Genomic DNA, 17,790 nt, shown 5'->3' on the forward strand with positions numbered 1-17,790 from the left:
GTAAAGATGTTTGTTCATATGAGATGGCAGGTTCTGTTTTTCGTTTTTATGCAAAACAGTCATAATAAGCTTCATCTATTTATTTTTTGTTATCTTTGTGGTTGTCGGGAGTTATTTTTAGTAACACAAACTGAAGAATACTTTGAAAAATTAAACAATAAGTCATCAATTTACTACCTGTGATACTTATGAGGAAGTGATTATCTTCTCATTACTTTCAATTGAAATACTGAACACATTCTGATGTTAAGAAATAACAATGAAAATACAAAATGACCACCTTAAATTAAATCAATACGTTCTGATAATATGGAATGATAAACAAACGTACAGTTAAGAAGTTTTATTTTGATAGGCATTAAAAGTACAATATTTAATAAAGATAAACAGATGATGAAACAACCTAGGAAAATGTACATGTAGTGAACATGCGAATGAGACACATTTTAGAGTTCTTGTTTTTATTTCTGCTCCTTTTAACTGCAATTACACCCTTATAATTCAATCAACATTATTATGTATATAACAATTACACTGAAACAGCAAAAATTACTATTAAGCAGTAACAAGATTCAGTTCCTATAGTATATTTCCTATTCTGAAGGTCGATTAAATTCACTACACATTAAGACAGTGGCCCTGGTCATGAATAAAAGACCCAATATATTACACAATGTTTTTAGCAGTTTACTTTTTTCTCTTCCCTTAAAATAAACAAAACTGCATTAATGAAGGGCTATGGTTGATGCCAAAAGCAATGGTAAGATTCAGTTAAGAACATACCTTTTTAATTTCCCAGCTGAGACCTGTACAACAGGAATCCACTTCCTCACTGGATGCATTGCGCTGTTTATGTTTGTTCAACAGAGGAATATGTTTCTGGAACACAAAAAATGCATTGGTAGGAGATATACAAAGTGTTTGACATAGCAGGCATCACTGAGACATTGCTTTCAGTTTGTTATAAAGTGTTTCTTCACTTAAGCTTCACCGATCTAGTCAAAACTAAGTTGATTTTTTAATGCTAACATTCTCTATATGCAAACTCATGAACATACTTTGTGTGTGTGTGCATATGTGTGTGAATTTGATGGGTCTAATGTGAGCTTCTCTGGTCAAAACAGGCATGATTTTTTTGTTCCCAATGCTACTACCAAACTAAACAAATGAGTGAACTGGTCAGTTTTACCATCTCTTTTAGTCAGGCTACTCAAAACTAAGATGACACTGCATCTTATGGCATGCAATAAGGTAACTAGGCTTAATCGTTTTTTTTACCTTTAGAGACTCTCCAAATGTACGGCTTCTAGTGTGCTTTCCCTTGCTAGCAGAATACCCATTTGCTCTGTTAAACTGAAATTAACATGTAAAAATTAATATTCCAAATTCAACATTCAAGAAGCGATTGGTAAGTCAAACATTAATCACTCACACACCTGGTATAACATGTTCAGTCCTGGTATTACAGGTCTTACTTAATCACTCACACACCTGGTATAACATGTTCAGTCCTGGCATTACATGTCTTACTTTCCTACCCTAAAAATTAGGTCCCCATAGCACTTTGAAATGTTTTTGAAGTACATTATGCAGTGGTATGACCCTCCATTTAATCAAGACATATTAATTTTCAGATTTGACAGCATTCTGATTTTTTTACACCCATTTCAATGCTTACTTTTAATTTTGATCATGGCATCATTATGTTGAACCTTATTACATTCGAAAAATAAATGATTTATTAATTACAACTTACAGCTATTGAAACTTATTGAATAACTCTGGTTGTCGATTTAGTTCTGATTGGACAATACACCCATGTTTGCATGATGCATTTTCTAACTATGACTACGCTGTGCCGACTGATTCAATTTTATTTTCTTGCCATTTAGATAGACATATAAATTGCATATTGTTCATGCTTGACAATACTCTTAAAAGAAAGATTTCTGCATAGCAAAATTTCTTTTATTTCAAGACCGACTTGTCTTCAAACGCATATAGTTTTTATGACTGTGCATATATCTTAATGAAATCCAACCTGTTTGAGCAATTTCTTTTTTTTGGCAGAACTGGGCATGGCCTGTACGTGAGCATACAACTGTGCAAGTGCCACCTGTGTATCTTGAGAGGACTGCAATTCGTCCAAGGATTTTCTCTCTGCAAAGGTGACAACTGTGTTGACAGCAGTAGCACTACCATACTGAAATGACAAAAAAAAAACAAAATGGCATAATAATAAACTGGTGGATTAATAAGATACATCATCTGTTTGGGCCTAACACAGATGTAACCTATACATATATAAGTTGAAAGCAAAGATAAATTGCCTAAATAAAACAAATCAAGCCAGTAAGGTGTACTCTACATGCACAGCCTGTGAATAATGTGGCATAAAATGAATAAGATGACAGATTTATCCCAAGAGGGCATGCAATAAAGAACAATATAAAGTGTTTCTGAACATGTCCCAGTGCTCCACTATTCTAAAACCATTCTGTAGATTTATAGACCACACAACTTCATAATGCAAGATCTTAACTTGAATTGTGTAGGAGTAAGACAATGATAATAACCAACTCAGGTATACGAGTCTTTCACAGTATTCAGTAGTGGATCAGATGTAGTTGACATGTTTATTAATACCTTTGCTTTCTGTACGTTGGCATGGTCATTTGTGTTTTGTGGAACAGGTTCCTCAGTAAACACACTGTTATGGGGGTCCTCCATTTCTCGCCAGAAATTTCCCACATCCACAGCAAGCTCTCTGGGAATCTTGGGGAAAAAGAAAGTTAAATCATCAACTATTTTCACTGAAATATCAAATTTTACAACAAGATAGTGGTCTATGCCAGAAAAAAGCCCAAAGCAAACAAACAGGCACCAGAAAACCACACCACCAAATAATAAAGATCCCTACACAGAATTCTCTTGCAATAGCACAACACAAGATCTACAACATGATGATGTAATTTACCTTACAAGAAAATATTATTAAAGAATAAGAAAGGAAACTTCAACAATCTTTTTCATCCCCCCCTTTTGAACATTCTGTTGGTAGGATGCAGTTCAACATATAATAAAAAAAAGCACCACCTACTATACAGGGGTAAACAAAAGCCCTTATAAATAGTGATGCTGGACATAAAACTTAATTGATCAAAATTATTTACTTAGTTTTCTAATATGGCTTCTACAAATTTGTTTTCATTCTCCATTTACATGTATATACAAAATTAAGCAATTCCTATAAGGGGAATTAATGCAAACTGAATTTGATTCAACATGAAATGCATTTGATGGAAATAAATGGTGAGCAAAGTACCACTCTATCCTTTCCAGCCAAATTTTTTCCTTGCCTGTTAACACATTAACCCTTGGCGACGAGTTAATGTGGCAGGAGGTAGTAGCCTACTGCCAAGCTCTGTAGTGTCATGGTCATGTAAGATATACTAAAGTGGGTGGTATTATAGAAAGGTAGATGGATGTAGCTTTACAATGATACCAAATAATCTGGAATTTCTAGTTGCACTACATAATACAGAGGGAAAAACCTCATTTGTGGACCCGATTTTTTTCTACCCAAAGTTTGCCTGTGGTTGGAATCTGATTTTGTGTCCGGAATTTAGACTTTTGGGTCTCAGATCTAAGGCAAACCGGTATGAACTGCAAACAGACAGCTGTACCTTTGCAAAAAGTAGGATAAGATGGGCATTTGGAATAAATGTGGTCTCAATACAAAAATAATGGGTCCATTTAGCAAAAAAAACCAAAAAGAACTTTTACCCTTCTGCTCTTGCGCAAGCCAAATAGCCAATGAAAAACGATGTTTCTAACACAACTAGGCAGTATTTTATTGGAAGATCATCTGGAAGTTGGTGTTTTCAGCTGTATTCAGAAATAGCTTTCAAAATGTGTTTCCTACTCGAATTTCAGGCAAAAACAACAAAAACCTCCAGGGGTTAATGTGTTGACTTCACCAATAATGTGACTGATTTGTGATGATAAAAAGATTTAAATGTACTTAAGAAAGATTTGAAGAAAGAAAAAAATAGCAAGCATATTAAATGCAAAGTTTAGTCAGATTTACAATATTAAACTGTGATTAAATTTTGATGAAATTAAGAAAATCCTGACCATGTGGTGGCAAATAATAAGCTTGTAATACATACCTTGAAGAGGAATGGTGTACTCTCTATCAAGAAGGAAACAGCTTTTGTGAATGATTCAGACATGGAATGGAGCTCCAAGGGTGTCAGCTGAAAATTCAATGACTTACGTTAGAAAGAGTTTTTCAGCAGTCCTGAGACAATGTTGAACTTAGTAATTCTATTGGTGCAATGAAAAGAAATAGGTAAGTACATGTACTTGACTCTCTTTATGGTTTTAAATGTAAACACTTGATAATGACATATAACACCATTCAAACTTAATTGCACTAACTGAATGAGAAATCTGAATATAAAGAATTCATTTTAATAAATATTTTAATTTGAGAAAAGATATGTATTCTAAGCTGAATTAAAAATAATACTGTAATTGGTAATAAAATTTAGAAAACTTCAATGTAATTGAAAAACGTTCACCTGTCCAAACTATGATTCAAGCATGTAAATTTCACTTGACTCGATTAACTGTGATTTAAGCATATAACTTCAAATAATGACAATTTAAATAATAGATATCCTGTGTAATATGAGTCAAGACCTTTTGCTACATCTTAATTTGCCTCTGTCTGGGAAAGCACCCCACCCATCATATTTTCATGTGTCAGTGCTATGCTGAGATATTTTAACAGTGCCATGAAAAATCAATACAAGCTGTATGCACTTCTGATCCAAATGTGAAAAAATCAAGATCAATTTAAGTTGCTGAGAATGCTACAGTGTTAATATTCTTTTTTACTACCATTTCTCAGAAACACCTGTTATTCTCTAATAACTGATCAAAGTAACATATTACAAATTTTCAAACTATTACTCACTGCATTTATGCATGAAGTGATGAGATCAACAATTTAACCTAATGCTGATCAACATTCTTGACTTGATCATAGGGCACAATACATGAAGATCACATGTTTGAAATAACACAGCCTTCTGAAGGTTACCAACCAGACAAAACAATGTACAGTTAGTGCTGACTTCCTGGAAATACTAATTTATGCGCAGGAATGTCCAGTCAATCCTTCAAAAAGATATTATTGAACTATTAGGAACATGACATAAAAATTAGGAATTAATTTCTGTATTGAGTGTGGATATTCTATGTCATGATTTGCCGAAGTTCTAAAGTTCTTTGCACCAGAATCTCACAGCAAAAGAACTAGCATGTTTGAAGACACTAACAGGTCTTACTGATCTAGAGCTTGGGTCAAGTCATTTTATTGTGCAGAAACCTATTTCTTTCTTATAGTCGCAACAACTTTTAACATTGATCTTTACCCCCAAATTGATAGACTTCTTACTGACCCAAAGAGCACAACATCAACAATTATTCATCCAGGTCTTTGATGTCCAATTAATGTTACTGTATGGAGAAAAACACATTCTTCTTTCAGTGGCACACATATGGATGTATAACATCATAATATGAAATGACCTGCTTTATGGAGGGCATAAAAAGAGGGGAAAAGGATAATATTGAAGCAGTTTCTCATTCAAGTGGCATTTTATGGCACTACTAATTCTGAGCTGGACTACCAGGTTTCTCCTAGTACATCAGGCTACCATCAAATGTTTAAAATTGATGGATCATGACAACTAGTATGTTGAAGTTTTATGTATTTGCAAAGGAAGAATCATTATAAAGGCATATTTGTAAAGAGAAAAAACCCCAAATATTTGCATATCTTTTTCTAAACAAAACAGAAAATGCCTATTCTCAAAATGTTTTATCAAATATCTGATAATCTACTACTGTTTTGTATGTTTCAACATTATTTGCCCAACTGCCACCCCCCCCCAACCCCCCCCCGAGAGATATCTTCCTCAGGTGTATCTTGAAAAAGAATTAGCAAATTATTCCAGTACTTAAAACAGAAAATGATAAATCAGTGCTAGCTCAGCATGCATTTTACCTTCTTTGGACAGAGTAAGCTTGGAGCAAAAACCATTCCGAGAGACTGTGCGGTCATCATATTCTCTGAGACATTGCTGACTTTGTGTAGAAGATCAAGCAAACATTCCAGAAGAATTGCATTCTCACGAGGGATCAGGAGAAACAACAGCTGAAGTGCTTTTATCTGCTTGTCCTTCACCTTGGACCTGTCTTTTTCCAATGGCACATTGTTACTCATCTCTGAAAAGGGTCAAATGTTATAAGTATGAAATTAATGAGTAAAGATCCAGTCCTCTAAGGAACCAGATGTCACACCTGTATATTTGTGCTGTGTCTGACCTGTAACACAAAACTTGAACACAGATGCTGCCTCTATGCAGTGGTGTTGTAAAATGTCATACATATGTCTCACAATGCTTGTGACGGTGGGACATCAAAGTATCTACTTAAAAATATCTCTGTAAGTTGCTTGTCAATTCTGGATGAATCATAAATCTGGTTTATAATTAAACATAAATATATTAATTTATATCCCTATAGCTTGTTAACATTTTGCCAAATTTGGCAACATTTTCAGTAACTGCAAATAATTTTACAAGACACTCGTTTTGACCAAGGTTGATATTCTAATGAGCTGGAACAGCGTAGTAAATAGACTGAGTGAAACTGCTTCGTACATGTAGCCTATTTTATATTGTGTCTCATTTCCCTTGAAGCAACGAGAAACTTACCAACAATCTGGCAGTGGGCTTCAAAATGTTTCTCTGTCAGAAGTGGCTCCTGAAGTTCGCTGATGCAACTCTTCAGTACAGTGGCACAATCGTGTGGAGAAAATGTTCCATCGTCCAGATGAAGATCAGCACCCTGTCTCACCCATTCTTTCAGAAGTCGCTGACGGGCCACATTACCAGTTTTTCTGAAAAGACCCTCACTTCTAATGTCTGAAATTGGTTCATTATTGGAATTATTGTCTATGTTTAAAGTGAAATGTGTGCATTTTCTATTAAGCTTAGAAATAGCTGAAATCTATAAATTCATTTAACTGCAATAAATTTTATATATTATCAGTAATATTGTTTCACAGCTAAATGAGTTTGCTGCAGATTTATTCTCTCGTTATTTTTTACATTATGAAAGACTTTAGTCTATTTGAGGATTCCTTATTTCTGAAAGTAAGGAAACTTGTGGAAACAAAGAACAACCAAAAAAATCAGCGCTATTTAAAGTTTGATATTTTAAAGACACATGGTTCTCAATACGATTTTAAAAGTGGGAGTGAGTATCCATGGGTGTCAAAACCAGAGACTAAAATGATTAACTTCACCATAATATAATGATAACTTTCCAAATTCCATAATTAATGAATGATAACTATTTTAAACATGACTATGCATTATAGACCAAAAAGAAATTCTCAATTGTATCTAGTTCACCAGCAACCTGCCTCAACATGGCATTATGAATTAAACAAATATGCATGTTTGATGGCATGTAAATATAAAAAAGAAAAGGAAAGATAACTGCAATTAACTATATCAGTCATTTATTCCACTCGATAGTAAAATACCAAAACGGAGCTAATTCTAATAAAACAATAACACCAAAATTAATCAGGGAGTAAAGCTGTCAAAATTTAGGAAATGTGTACCAGGCGACTTTCGATCATAATGATCGGTTACCTGGGTACCCAATCAAAGGGAAACTATTAAATATGATCCTGAACTGCTTTGTTGTAGACTCATACATGCCAACCCTCCGAGAGGAATGAGTGTAATTATTACTAGTATGTGGTAAGAAAAGCATGATCTGTGCATAAAAAGGGCAATCTATATATTGCATGGCTTTTTACAGAAAACTATATATATAAAAACTATTAAAAAAACATGCATTTTTGCTATTTACATGGATCTGCAGTTAAAATTCTTGTCAAAAATCTGCTAATTCCATGTGAATTAGTATGAGAATACAGACACAAAACAAACTGATCAATTATTTATACACGACACTCACTTTCACTAATCCACATGTCATGTCTAACTTAAGCTGAATTGTCATAAAATCAAGTCAACAAATTCTGAAAGCTGTATTATATCAGTGTAAAATTCCTCTTTCAAACTTTGTAAAGTGCTATTAATTTGTCCTTCTCCTGATGCAATGTGTTTTTCAGTTTAACAAAATCCCTTTCCTCTAACATTTTTGAGTGATATAACACCAAGGAGTCACATCGATTATGTCCATTTTGCATACTGTCTGACCATTTTTTTTCAATACAGACAAGCATCAAAATATTATGAATCTGCGACACATCGTTTCAAATTTAAGAAACCTGTATATTTTCTTGGAAATTCATTATGTACAGTTACTATAAACAGAAAATAGGGAACTATTTGCCATACATGGCCAAATGGTCACATACGTCAAAAATATAAGATCTGCAGATGGAGGTCTATGATGGATAAAGGTGTACCAGCCAATATTCATAACTCAAGCCTCAAACTGTAATCATTATTCTGTGTCATAAACTAAATGGATACCCAATCGTTCATTTTATTATCTGGGTTATTAGCAATGGGCAGGTACCCAATTACATGGATATCTGTTGACATCTTTATCAGTTAGGGGTCTGACATTCATACAGATACAGACATTGAAGCGAAAATAGTCACTATGCCAGGCTTTTGCTAAGATTTGTTTTTGTCAATTATGACTTCCCTTGTTTGAGGAACAAAATACTGAATAAAGTAGTTTTCATCATCATTACTTTCTCCTTTCCTTCACCTTGTTCAAATCCAATATGTATTGTGCTAATATCATATCTGTAGAAAACGGATTTTAGCATTATAACTTATACAATCTCCTAACTGACTGACTGAATTTTTATATTTTTTAAATGTCCAGGTTTAACACATTAACCCCTAGCAATGAGTTAACGTGGCAGGAGGTAGTAGCCTACTGCCAAGCTCTGTAGCGTCATGGTCATGCAAGATACACTAAAGTGGGTGGTATTATAGAGAGGTAGACAGATGTAACTCTACAATGATACCAAATAATCTGGAATTTCTAGTTGCACTACAAAATACAGAGGGAAAAACCTCAATTTTTGGAATCGATTTTTTCCTATCCAAAATTTGCCCGTGGTCGAGGTCCGGATTTTAGACTTTTGGTCTCAGATCTAAGGTAAACCGGTATGAACTGCAAACAGACAGATGAACCTTTGCAAAAAATAGGATAAGATGGGCATTTGGAATAAAGAGTGGTCTCGATACCAAAAAAAAATCCGGGTCTGTTTAGCAAATAAAAAGAAAAAAAGAACTTCAACTTTTAACCTTCTGCTCATGCGTGAGCCAAATAGCCTACGAAAGATGATGTTTCTAATACAACTAGGCAGTATGTTATTGAAAGATCACCTGGGATTTGGTGTTTTCAGATGCATTCAGAAATAGCTTTCAAAATGTGTTTCCTACTCGAATTTCAGGTGAAAACGATAAAAACCTCCAGGGGTTAATGTGTTAACAGGATCAATGTCACGCACTGTCTAATATGAAACAACACTAAAGCAGACTCGTTATCAATTTCTCTTTATCAATGCACTCATAATGAGTGACATAAATGGCAATGCTACTTTTCTATTTGCATGGCAATATGATCATTTCAATGCATGAATCATGTGATATTTAATTTTTTTAAAAATTCAGTTTAAATTTTGTTTACTTCTTTATTAGCAGTGCACATAATTATTGCAGTAGAATAAATGTAAACCTTCAAAACTATTTATGGTAACATTCTAACTAGTGAGCTGGGAAAAGCTGTGTATGTTCTTTTTAGTTGTAATTTAAAATGTGATGGCTATTTTTATATTTGTAAATTTCTTATATAATATTGTGTGCATCATGAAACATCTCCATGACTGCATGAAAAACCATGGGTAGAGCCCTAAAGATAGATTTTGTAATCATGTTTACACATGACAGTAGCTGGTTCAGAAGATAACAGTTTGAATTGTTGGGCAGAGCCATCTTCAGACCACTACATGATCTACCAGAAACCCTATTTCTTGTAAATAGTTCAAGCTTTGGATAGATTGGTGTACTTCCCACCTGAACCCTGTCTGATACAATACATATTTTTAATGAACTTTAATGAACTTCCCTGGAATGAAATAGCCCCCCCCCCCCCCCCCGCCCCCAATCAATAAGGATATTAAGAGATCCCTTGAAACTCTTTAACTTACTCTCTGGTCGCTGTAAGAACTCAATCAACTGATAAATTTGAGCAATCTGGTCCTGAGACAGGAATCTGTTACCCATCTGGGGAGAGGATTCTGTGAAAATACAAATAGCATCATTCATTTTTTTTATTTTAAACCTTAATATTTAGCATATTCATAACATCAAACCATACTATATATATAACTTTTAAAAAAATCCAGTATCTTTGTTAAAGTCTAGTATCCAAGTTAAAACCCAATATCCTAGTAAAAGTCCAGTATTCTGTAAAAGTCCAGTATCCAAGCAATAGTCCAGTATCCTGGTAAAAGTCCAGTATCCTAGTGAAAGTCAAGAAAATTGCACACATGAGCTTTTCCTAATTCAATTTATTCACTTTCTGAACATAATGTTTACTTTGTATGAATCAGAATATTATATGAAGGTTTTCGGAGTCAGATGACCACAATGGCATGGGTTTTCCACAGAATGGTTGGTCAACATAGTAGAACCCAGAATAGCCTGAGATAAAATTAGGGACTTCAAAAATCAGTACCAGTACATTTGAGTGTGAAAGGTATTATGGGGTCATTATGCCAACAATTCTTCAATGTTTTAACAATTTATTATGCAATAAACTATTTTTTTAAAAAAGTTTAGTATTTAAATTGAGTTTTAGTGCTATTTTATCCTCTTGTATGGGTCTAGTGCTACATTATCCCCTTGTATGGGTCTAGTGCTACATTATCCCTCTGTATGGGTCTAGTGCTATTTTATTCCGTTGTATGGGTCTAGTGCTACATTATCCCATTGTATGGGTCTAGTGCTATTTTATCCCCTTGTATGGGTCTAGAGCTATGTTTTCACCTTGTATGGGTCTAGTGCTACATCATCCCCTTGTGTGAGTTTAGTGCTATTTTATCCCCTTGTATGGGTCTAGTGCTGTTTTCCCTTTGTATGGGTCTAGTGCTATGTTATTCCCTTGTGTGGGTATAGTGCTATGTTATCCCCTTGCGTGGGTATAGGGCTATGTTATCATCTTGAGTATTTAAAAAGCCCTCAAACTTGAATAGGTTAAAGGTCACGGATTCTTTGTTACCGATACATCAATTATGTTGGCGAGTGAATTCTTCAGTGTTATGCAATGTCTGAGCTTATATCAGAATTCTATCACTGTAATCCCATGAGGCCAATTACTGCAAATTGTAAATTATTAATTTACTGAGGTCTCATATGCTTTTTCTAAACTTTGACATGTTTCATATATATGCCTTTATGATAATTAGAACTGTTTAATTATATCAGATGGACAGACATCATTATTATCATTTATCATCTTACATACAATCTCAATGTTCATAGTACTAAAAAGTGCAGAGGAAAAAAGTCTGTGCATATTAATGACATCATAAAGCAATCATTCCATCATTCTGAGTTTTACAAAATCAGACTTCCTTAATTCATATCACGGAAACAAATTTATGGATGCACATCATATATAAAAATAGTACCTTTTTTCTTGGAAAAGGGTGTGGAAGCCTTTCTCTTTATGGGATCACTGTGTCTTGAAGAATTGTCACCAAAAAGCTCTTCAAGTTTTGTCCCACTAAGGTCAAGAAGAAAGGATAGGTGCATTTTGCAAAATGTCTCCAGCTTCTCAGGCAGACAGTTCCGTAAGCGATTAACATTCCTTTCTGCCTCCGTCTGGCGGCGCCTAAGGTCCGATAAGGACATATCATTGGCTGAAATATGAAAAAGGAGAAATTAGAGCATGGTTGCTCTTTGGATCTGCATACATGATAATTCTGGTGATCAAGGGTATAGTGCCCCAAAAAGTCATTTTTTCATTATGCAACATGTTCAAAGTTTCACTCAGAGATAAGCAAAATCTTTAATTTGACACAAGCTATAGAAAAGTTTATTTAATTACAAGAATGCTGAATAAAAGAAATCTAAAATGAATAATACCAGGGATCCATACTAATAAATAAAACTTTACACTGAGAATTTTTTTGTTTGTGTAGTCTACTTAGTGCCCACTCTCACTATTTTAATATAAAGCGAATTTGATCGGATTTTTTAAGAACAAGTTATAAAATCTCTTTTTCTGGTAATACTGAACTCCTGCCAAATCTTGGAAATTTACTTAAACAATAATTAACATTTCAGCTGTTTAAAATAACCAACTGTATTACCTCCCTTGACATAGGCTCAGTTTACGATTAAATATGATATCATTCCAGACTAAGCTGACCATCCGTTACTGTAGGTGTATTCAATGAACATTCCTTTTAATTAAAAATACCAAGAGTACCAGACAACCACAACATGAGATGAAAAACAATACAAAAAAGGGTGATTGTTTGTTCTTGTCATTTTTCATGAAGCTGCAGAATATACATTTACTGTTTATACAGAAAAACCAGTCTTGAAAGACCATACCATATACCAAAAATGATGGCCTCAAGACAGGTGGTTTCTACTGACTGATCATAACAATCAATAAATCCATGAACTGGGATTTTTATCTGTCTCACAGTAGTAGTCTTTTAAGACAGACTTTTATTGTACTATGTACAATTGTCTAATAATAGTGGTCTTTTAAGACAGACTTATATTGTACTATGTACAATTGTCTTATAGTAGTGGTCTTTTAAGCCTGATTTTGTAGGATTGTCCAGCAGGATAAAGTGTTTATTACCCATTGTTACTTATCTTTCAAGCACATTACACAACATCAAATTATCACAAGAGAGATAGAGAGAGAACATATTGAAAACATTATTGTAAAATAGAATAAAATACATACCATATTACAAGTTACAAAAGTTCAAAACTGAAAATATATCTTCATGTTAACTTTTGCTTTATCGATAAAGAAAGGAGAAACAAAAACTAGGCAGTATGTTACTGAAAGATCACCGGGGATTTGTTTTTTTTCGAATCTATTCAGATATAGTTTTCAAAATGTGTTTACTACTCTATTTTCAGGCAAAAATGACAAAAACCTCCAGGGGTTAATGTATTAATGCTCATCACCCAGTGAGGCAGCTGTAAGTACCATTTTATAAAGTCTTTCGTATGACTTGGCTTGGGTTTGAACCTGCGACCTCCCACATCCGAGACGGATGCTCTAAACACAAGATCATTGGAGCAGTAGGAGGGGTAGCAATAACAAAAATGTGCTATGAAATGCATGAACAATGGACAACAGAAGTCATGAGTGTCAAAAAAAGAGATGAGACATTTAATGAAGGCTGCAACATTTTCCTATGTAAAGATAAGTGAATTAACACTCTTATTAGTATTATTGCAATAATTTAAAAGGATAGAGCTTGTGCAAAGATGCTTGAAATAATGTCATTGAGCATGTTTTTTTAAAGAAAAGAACTCACTTGTCACCAATTTTTATACTGGACTAGTTAAAAAATGAAAGGAAAAAATAAAGAAAAAAAACTACTGCTGAATGAAGAAAAACTTCATAAAATAGTAAGTTTTAAAATTGAAATCATGTCATGAAAAATCACAGCAATTTACAATGAGATAATCCATTCTAAGAAAAGCTGCTAATGGATATACAAATTGCATAAATTTTATAATTTCTAATCAAAACATGGGAAAATGGTGTCCTAATATTTAAAAGTTGTTTTATAAATATTCAATGTAATAAATAAATAATTCAGTATTTACATGGAGAGAAAGTATCTTTCAGACATACAGTATTTTTTTTTTTGCCCACAAGATATTTTTCTTCTTTCTTCCTCGGATAAATCCTCAATGGACTGTCCTTGAATTTCTCAACAACCATTTTACAATCTACTCAAAAAGAATTTTTTCAACAACAGCCTAGGAGTTTTCCTCAATGGATAATGACCAGACAGACAAAATTGTTTAAGTTATGTAATCATCGTTGAACTGGACTCACTGACTGAGGGGTAAATTAAGAGTTTGGCCACTCACTGTGTAAGTACAAGACTTGACACTTCTCCATGCCAGTGTCATAACAATTTAATCCATATAAAGGGTCTGGGATGGTAAGACAAAACTTGGAGTGTCAAGGATATACTGGAGTTTTTAATTAGTGTTAATACAGAGTTGTCTGATAAATGTTCAAAACTCAGCTAAGAGACTGTAAATGTAAACATTCTTGTTAGTGTCATTGGCATAGTGTTTGAAATCAAAAGTTCAAATTCAACACAATACCTGTATAGCTGGTGGAAGAAGATCCAGGGAAAACCCTGGGAAGAACCACCAGCTATGGCATTTGTACTTTTTACCTCTGTGAAATGTCACATGCAGTGATATCTGTTTCTAAAAACAGCCATTCGGACAAGGCAAACTGGCATAATGGCATTCAGTGATCTTTTCCATGTTATATTTCTTACTGAAAACCATGCACTGATAACTAAATTTGTTCATCTGAATATAGATGTGCACTCCAATATTTAGTTACAGTGGTGTTTAAGCCAGCAGACTGTATAAATCATGTAATCAAATTCGATGAATCTTTCTAGAACAGTAAAATACACAAACTGCTTGTATTTCATCACTGATACATTTACACTGAATAATTTGAGATGAAAATTGCACCTAACCCGAAATATTGATTAAGTATTCTTATATGTGATTCATGATTTAATATGTAAATAAAGAGGTATGTATGATGGAAAGTGACTATTTCTTATATTTTGCTCAGTGCATAAATTTACACTCTGCTAAGATGATGTGATATTTTGCATGTAGAATCTAGAAATGTTGCACATATATTCCATATATATATATTTTTTTAAAATGTATCAATATTTTTTCTGTTTGCGTGTTGTTTTTTGTTGTAGTATGCATAATTATTTTATTACCCTTTTCTGATTCTGATTTGTTAATCGGTAACAAAGTTATGAAAAAAGGAGAAGATTTATATGTTTATTTCAACTGAATGACAGCTTAGAACATATAAGAATGCGTTATGTTCATTAAAGTTATGGTGTTGAAAAGAGCAGCACTAGATGGTTATATTTATGCTATGTGGATAATACACTTTTTCCTTAACGGAAAGATATATACAATAACATTTTGTCAGGAAGCATAACTGTACGCATGTACTGATGGAAGCAGCAATACAATCACTGTTGTCCATAATGATAAAAGCCACCCTTAAAATTAAACACATTTTGCACAAAAAACTAACTGAAAAGGAAATAAAATAGATATAAATGAATACTACTGGTTTTAACATATAAATTTGGGACACACACACACATATATATATTCCTTTAATGTGTACATACAAGAGTTTTACTCAGTGTGGATTTGAAAACAATACCAAAGGATGACAAAGAAATAAAATGTACAAAATTGTTACTGTACACACTCATAATTTACAGTTGATTATATCAAAACATTAGATACTGAGGAAAGTGCAAATAAAAACAACTTTTTAGTTGCATATGTTGTGAATTACTGTGTTATTAAGCGCCTTTCAGTAATTTGTCCAAAAACAATATGGCAGCAAACTGGGTAGAGTGACATCATAGTCTATTTTTAGCACAAAGTAGATTTCAGTACAAGTGCCATTGGCAAGCTTTCTCACATACTCACATTAGCCAAGCCAGAGATTCAGCACAAGATAGGCTATATATGGCAGTCAGTATAACTGGTGGAAGATTCAGGGAAAAGCCTGGGAAGAACCACCAGCTACTGGCAAGCTTTTTCACATACCCACAATAGCCAAGCTTTCTCACATACTCACATTAGCCAAGCTTTCTCACATACCCACATTAGCCAAGCTTTCTCACATACCCACATTAGCCAAGCCAGATTCAAACCCATGCAGACATAGGTGAGATGTCAGTGATCTGGAGTGGTGAGCGCTTTAGACCACTTGGGGTACGAGAAACACCAGTAAAGGGAACCTATAACAGTTTCATTGTAATCAGCAGCAAGTCACTGCAAGGTTCATGAATTCTAACTTATGAATATTGTCAATGCCTGTGGCATGCAGAAAAATGATGTTATAAAAATTCAGATAACAAGGGGGGATTATGAAGAAGGAGTGATTAATGAAGCATTAAACATATCAATAACATTTCACTGATCATCTTTAAGCAATCAATTAATCCAAATCTAATGTGGATACCAAAACTTAAGGTTATAGAACAATGTAATATTTCCCTTAAACACTACAAACACTGCTTACTTTTGTTTATTATATAAAATAGAACTGTCTCATAAATGAACATTTACTATTTTTTCCACAAGGAAGGATCATAATTCATCACCAATAACAACCATAGCTTATAAAATAAAGCTTTTTGATGAATTACTTATATGAATATATAATCTGTTTAAATACAATCATTCATTATCTACTTCACTACAACTGAGTAGTTTTACATTCTCTAGAAAAGAGTTATAAAACAATGCTTATTCCTGATGCTGCCACTTTAAACATATTCACCGCTGAAATAACATAAAATCCTGGGAATTTTTTGCAAGACAATTATAAAATGCAAAACAGCAAAATTGATGAAAAATATAGATTCCTTTCTACTGGTGCAAAAAAAAGGCAAAAAGTGAAATATATCTTGCATATATAGCCACAATTATGTTCTTAAAAAAATCTTTGATATAAACTAGGTCAGCTGTTCTAGAAGTTACTTTTTTTCCCCATTCTAATTGCTATGGAAGCCACACTATTGCAAAGGTGGTCACATACAGCATAAGTTTGGTAGAGCATGTCCTTAATTAAAAACATTCCCCATATTCAAATAACATTGGGTGATAAATTTTCAACATTCTATACATTTTCTCACAATACTTTTTGTCAATACTGATAAAGATTATCAAATAATTTGTTGTCACCCATGCAACAATGAAGACGCACAATTATTTGCAAATAGGCCAAAAGTATAAAAGAATTCAAATGCTGGTTCCTTATTATCATGTTTTACTTTCTTAATTAAAACATACTTCTTGATTTTCACTTTAGAGACACAACTTTCAACCTCTTACTGTTACATGCTCTAAACAAACTACTGTTTTATACAAAACTGTAAGGGATGAACTGCTATTAAAAGCAATGCTACAAAGTGTCAGGGATTTCAAAATGAATGAAGATTAAAATTCATATCAACTGGACTTGTTTAAGTTCTCAAAAACTAACCCTTAAATTTCAAACATTCAAGCCTGAAATCAACTAAATTTAAAACTTAAGAAAAATGCAGTGTCATAAAATTTCAAAGCTAAACAAATTTGTTCTGCTGTTGTTACATTTGTCAAGCTACAATGAGAAACATGATCAGGTAAGTAATGCCATTAACCCAATTCAAATGTAAATATTGACAAAGAATAAAAACATGCTCATTCTAAATGTAATATAGTTTACTGTACCCTCCCCTCTGCTGAAACTTAATGTACTTTTCTTTAGGTTTATATTGTACCAGTCTTATTCTAATACAGAAGGCTCTTCAAATTCTACTTAGTCCTGTTACCATTGTTCCTAGGGCAAACTTTTTAAGATAAAAGAAAA

At 33.4% G+C, this 17,790-nt stretch overlaps 1 protein-coding gene across 5 annotated transcripts in view; it reads right to left on the reverse strand.

Moving 5' to 3' along the window:
* LOC149794870 (rho GTPase-activating protein 19-like) overlaps positions 1 to 17,790 on the reverse strand; it is a 107,077-nt gene that overhangs the window by 8,852 nt on the left and 80,435 nt on the right. For all 5 annotated transcript variants that reach the window (XM_089964514.1, XM_089964518.1, XM_089964516.1 and 2 more), the window contains 9 exons: positions 11,777 to 12,007; positions 10,292 to 10,381; positions 6,792 to 7,001; positions 6,080 to 6,300; positions 4,173 to 4,259; positions 2,647 to 2,775; positions 2,042 to 2,203; positions 1,279 to 1,353; positions 784 to 879 (listed from right to left, as the gene is read on the reverse strand). In XM_089964514.1, the coding sequence (XP_089820640.1) occupies positions 784 to 879; positions 1,279 to 1,353; positions 2,042 to 2,203; positions 2,647 to 2,775; positions 4,173 to 4,259; positions 6,080 to 6,300; positions 6,792 to 7,001; positions 10,292 to 10,381; positions 11,777 to 12,007 (1,301 nt within the window). The remainder of the gene's footprint in view (positions 1 to 783; positions 880 to 1,278; positions 1,354 to 2,041; positions 2,204 to 2,646; positions 2,776 to 4,172; positions 4,260 to 6,079; positions 6,301 to 6,791; positions 7,002 to 10,291; positions 10,382 to 11,776; positions 12,008 to 17,790) is intronic.

This window comes from Sinohyriopsis cumingii, chromosome 7 (genome assembly GCF_028554795.1).
Source record: "Sinohyriopsis cumingii isolate HCF-2022 chromosome 7, ASM2855479v2, whole genome shotgun sequence".
NCBI lineage: Eukaryota > Metazoa > Mollusca > Bivalvia > Unionida > Unionidae > Sinohyriopsis > Sinohyriopsis cumingii.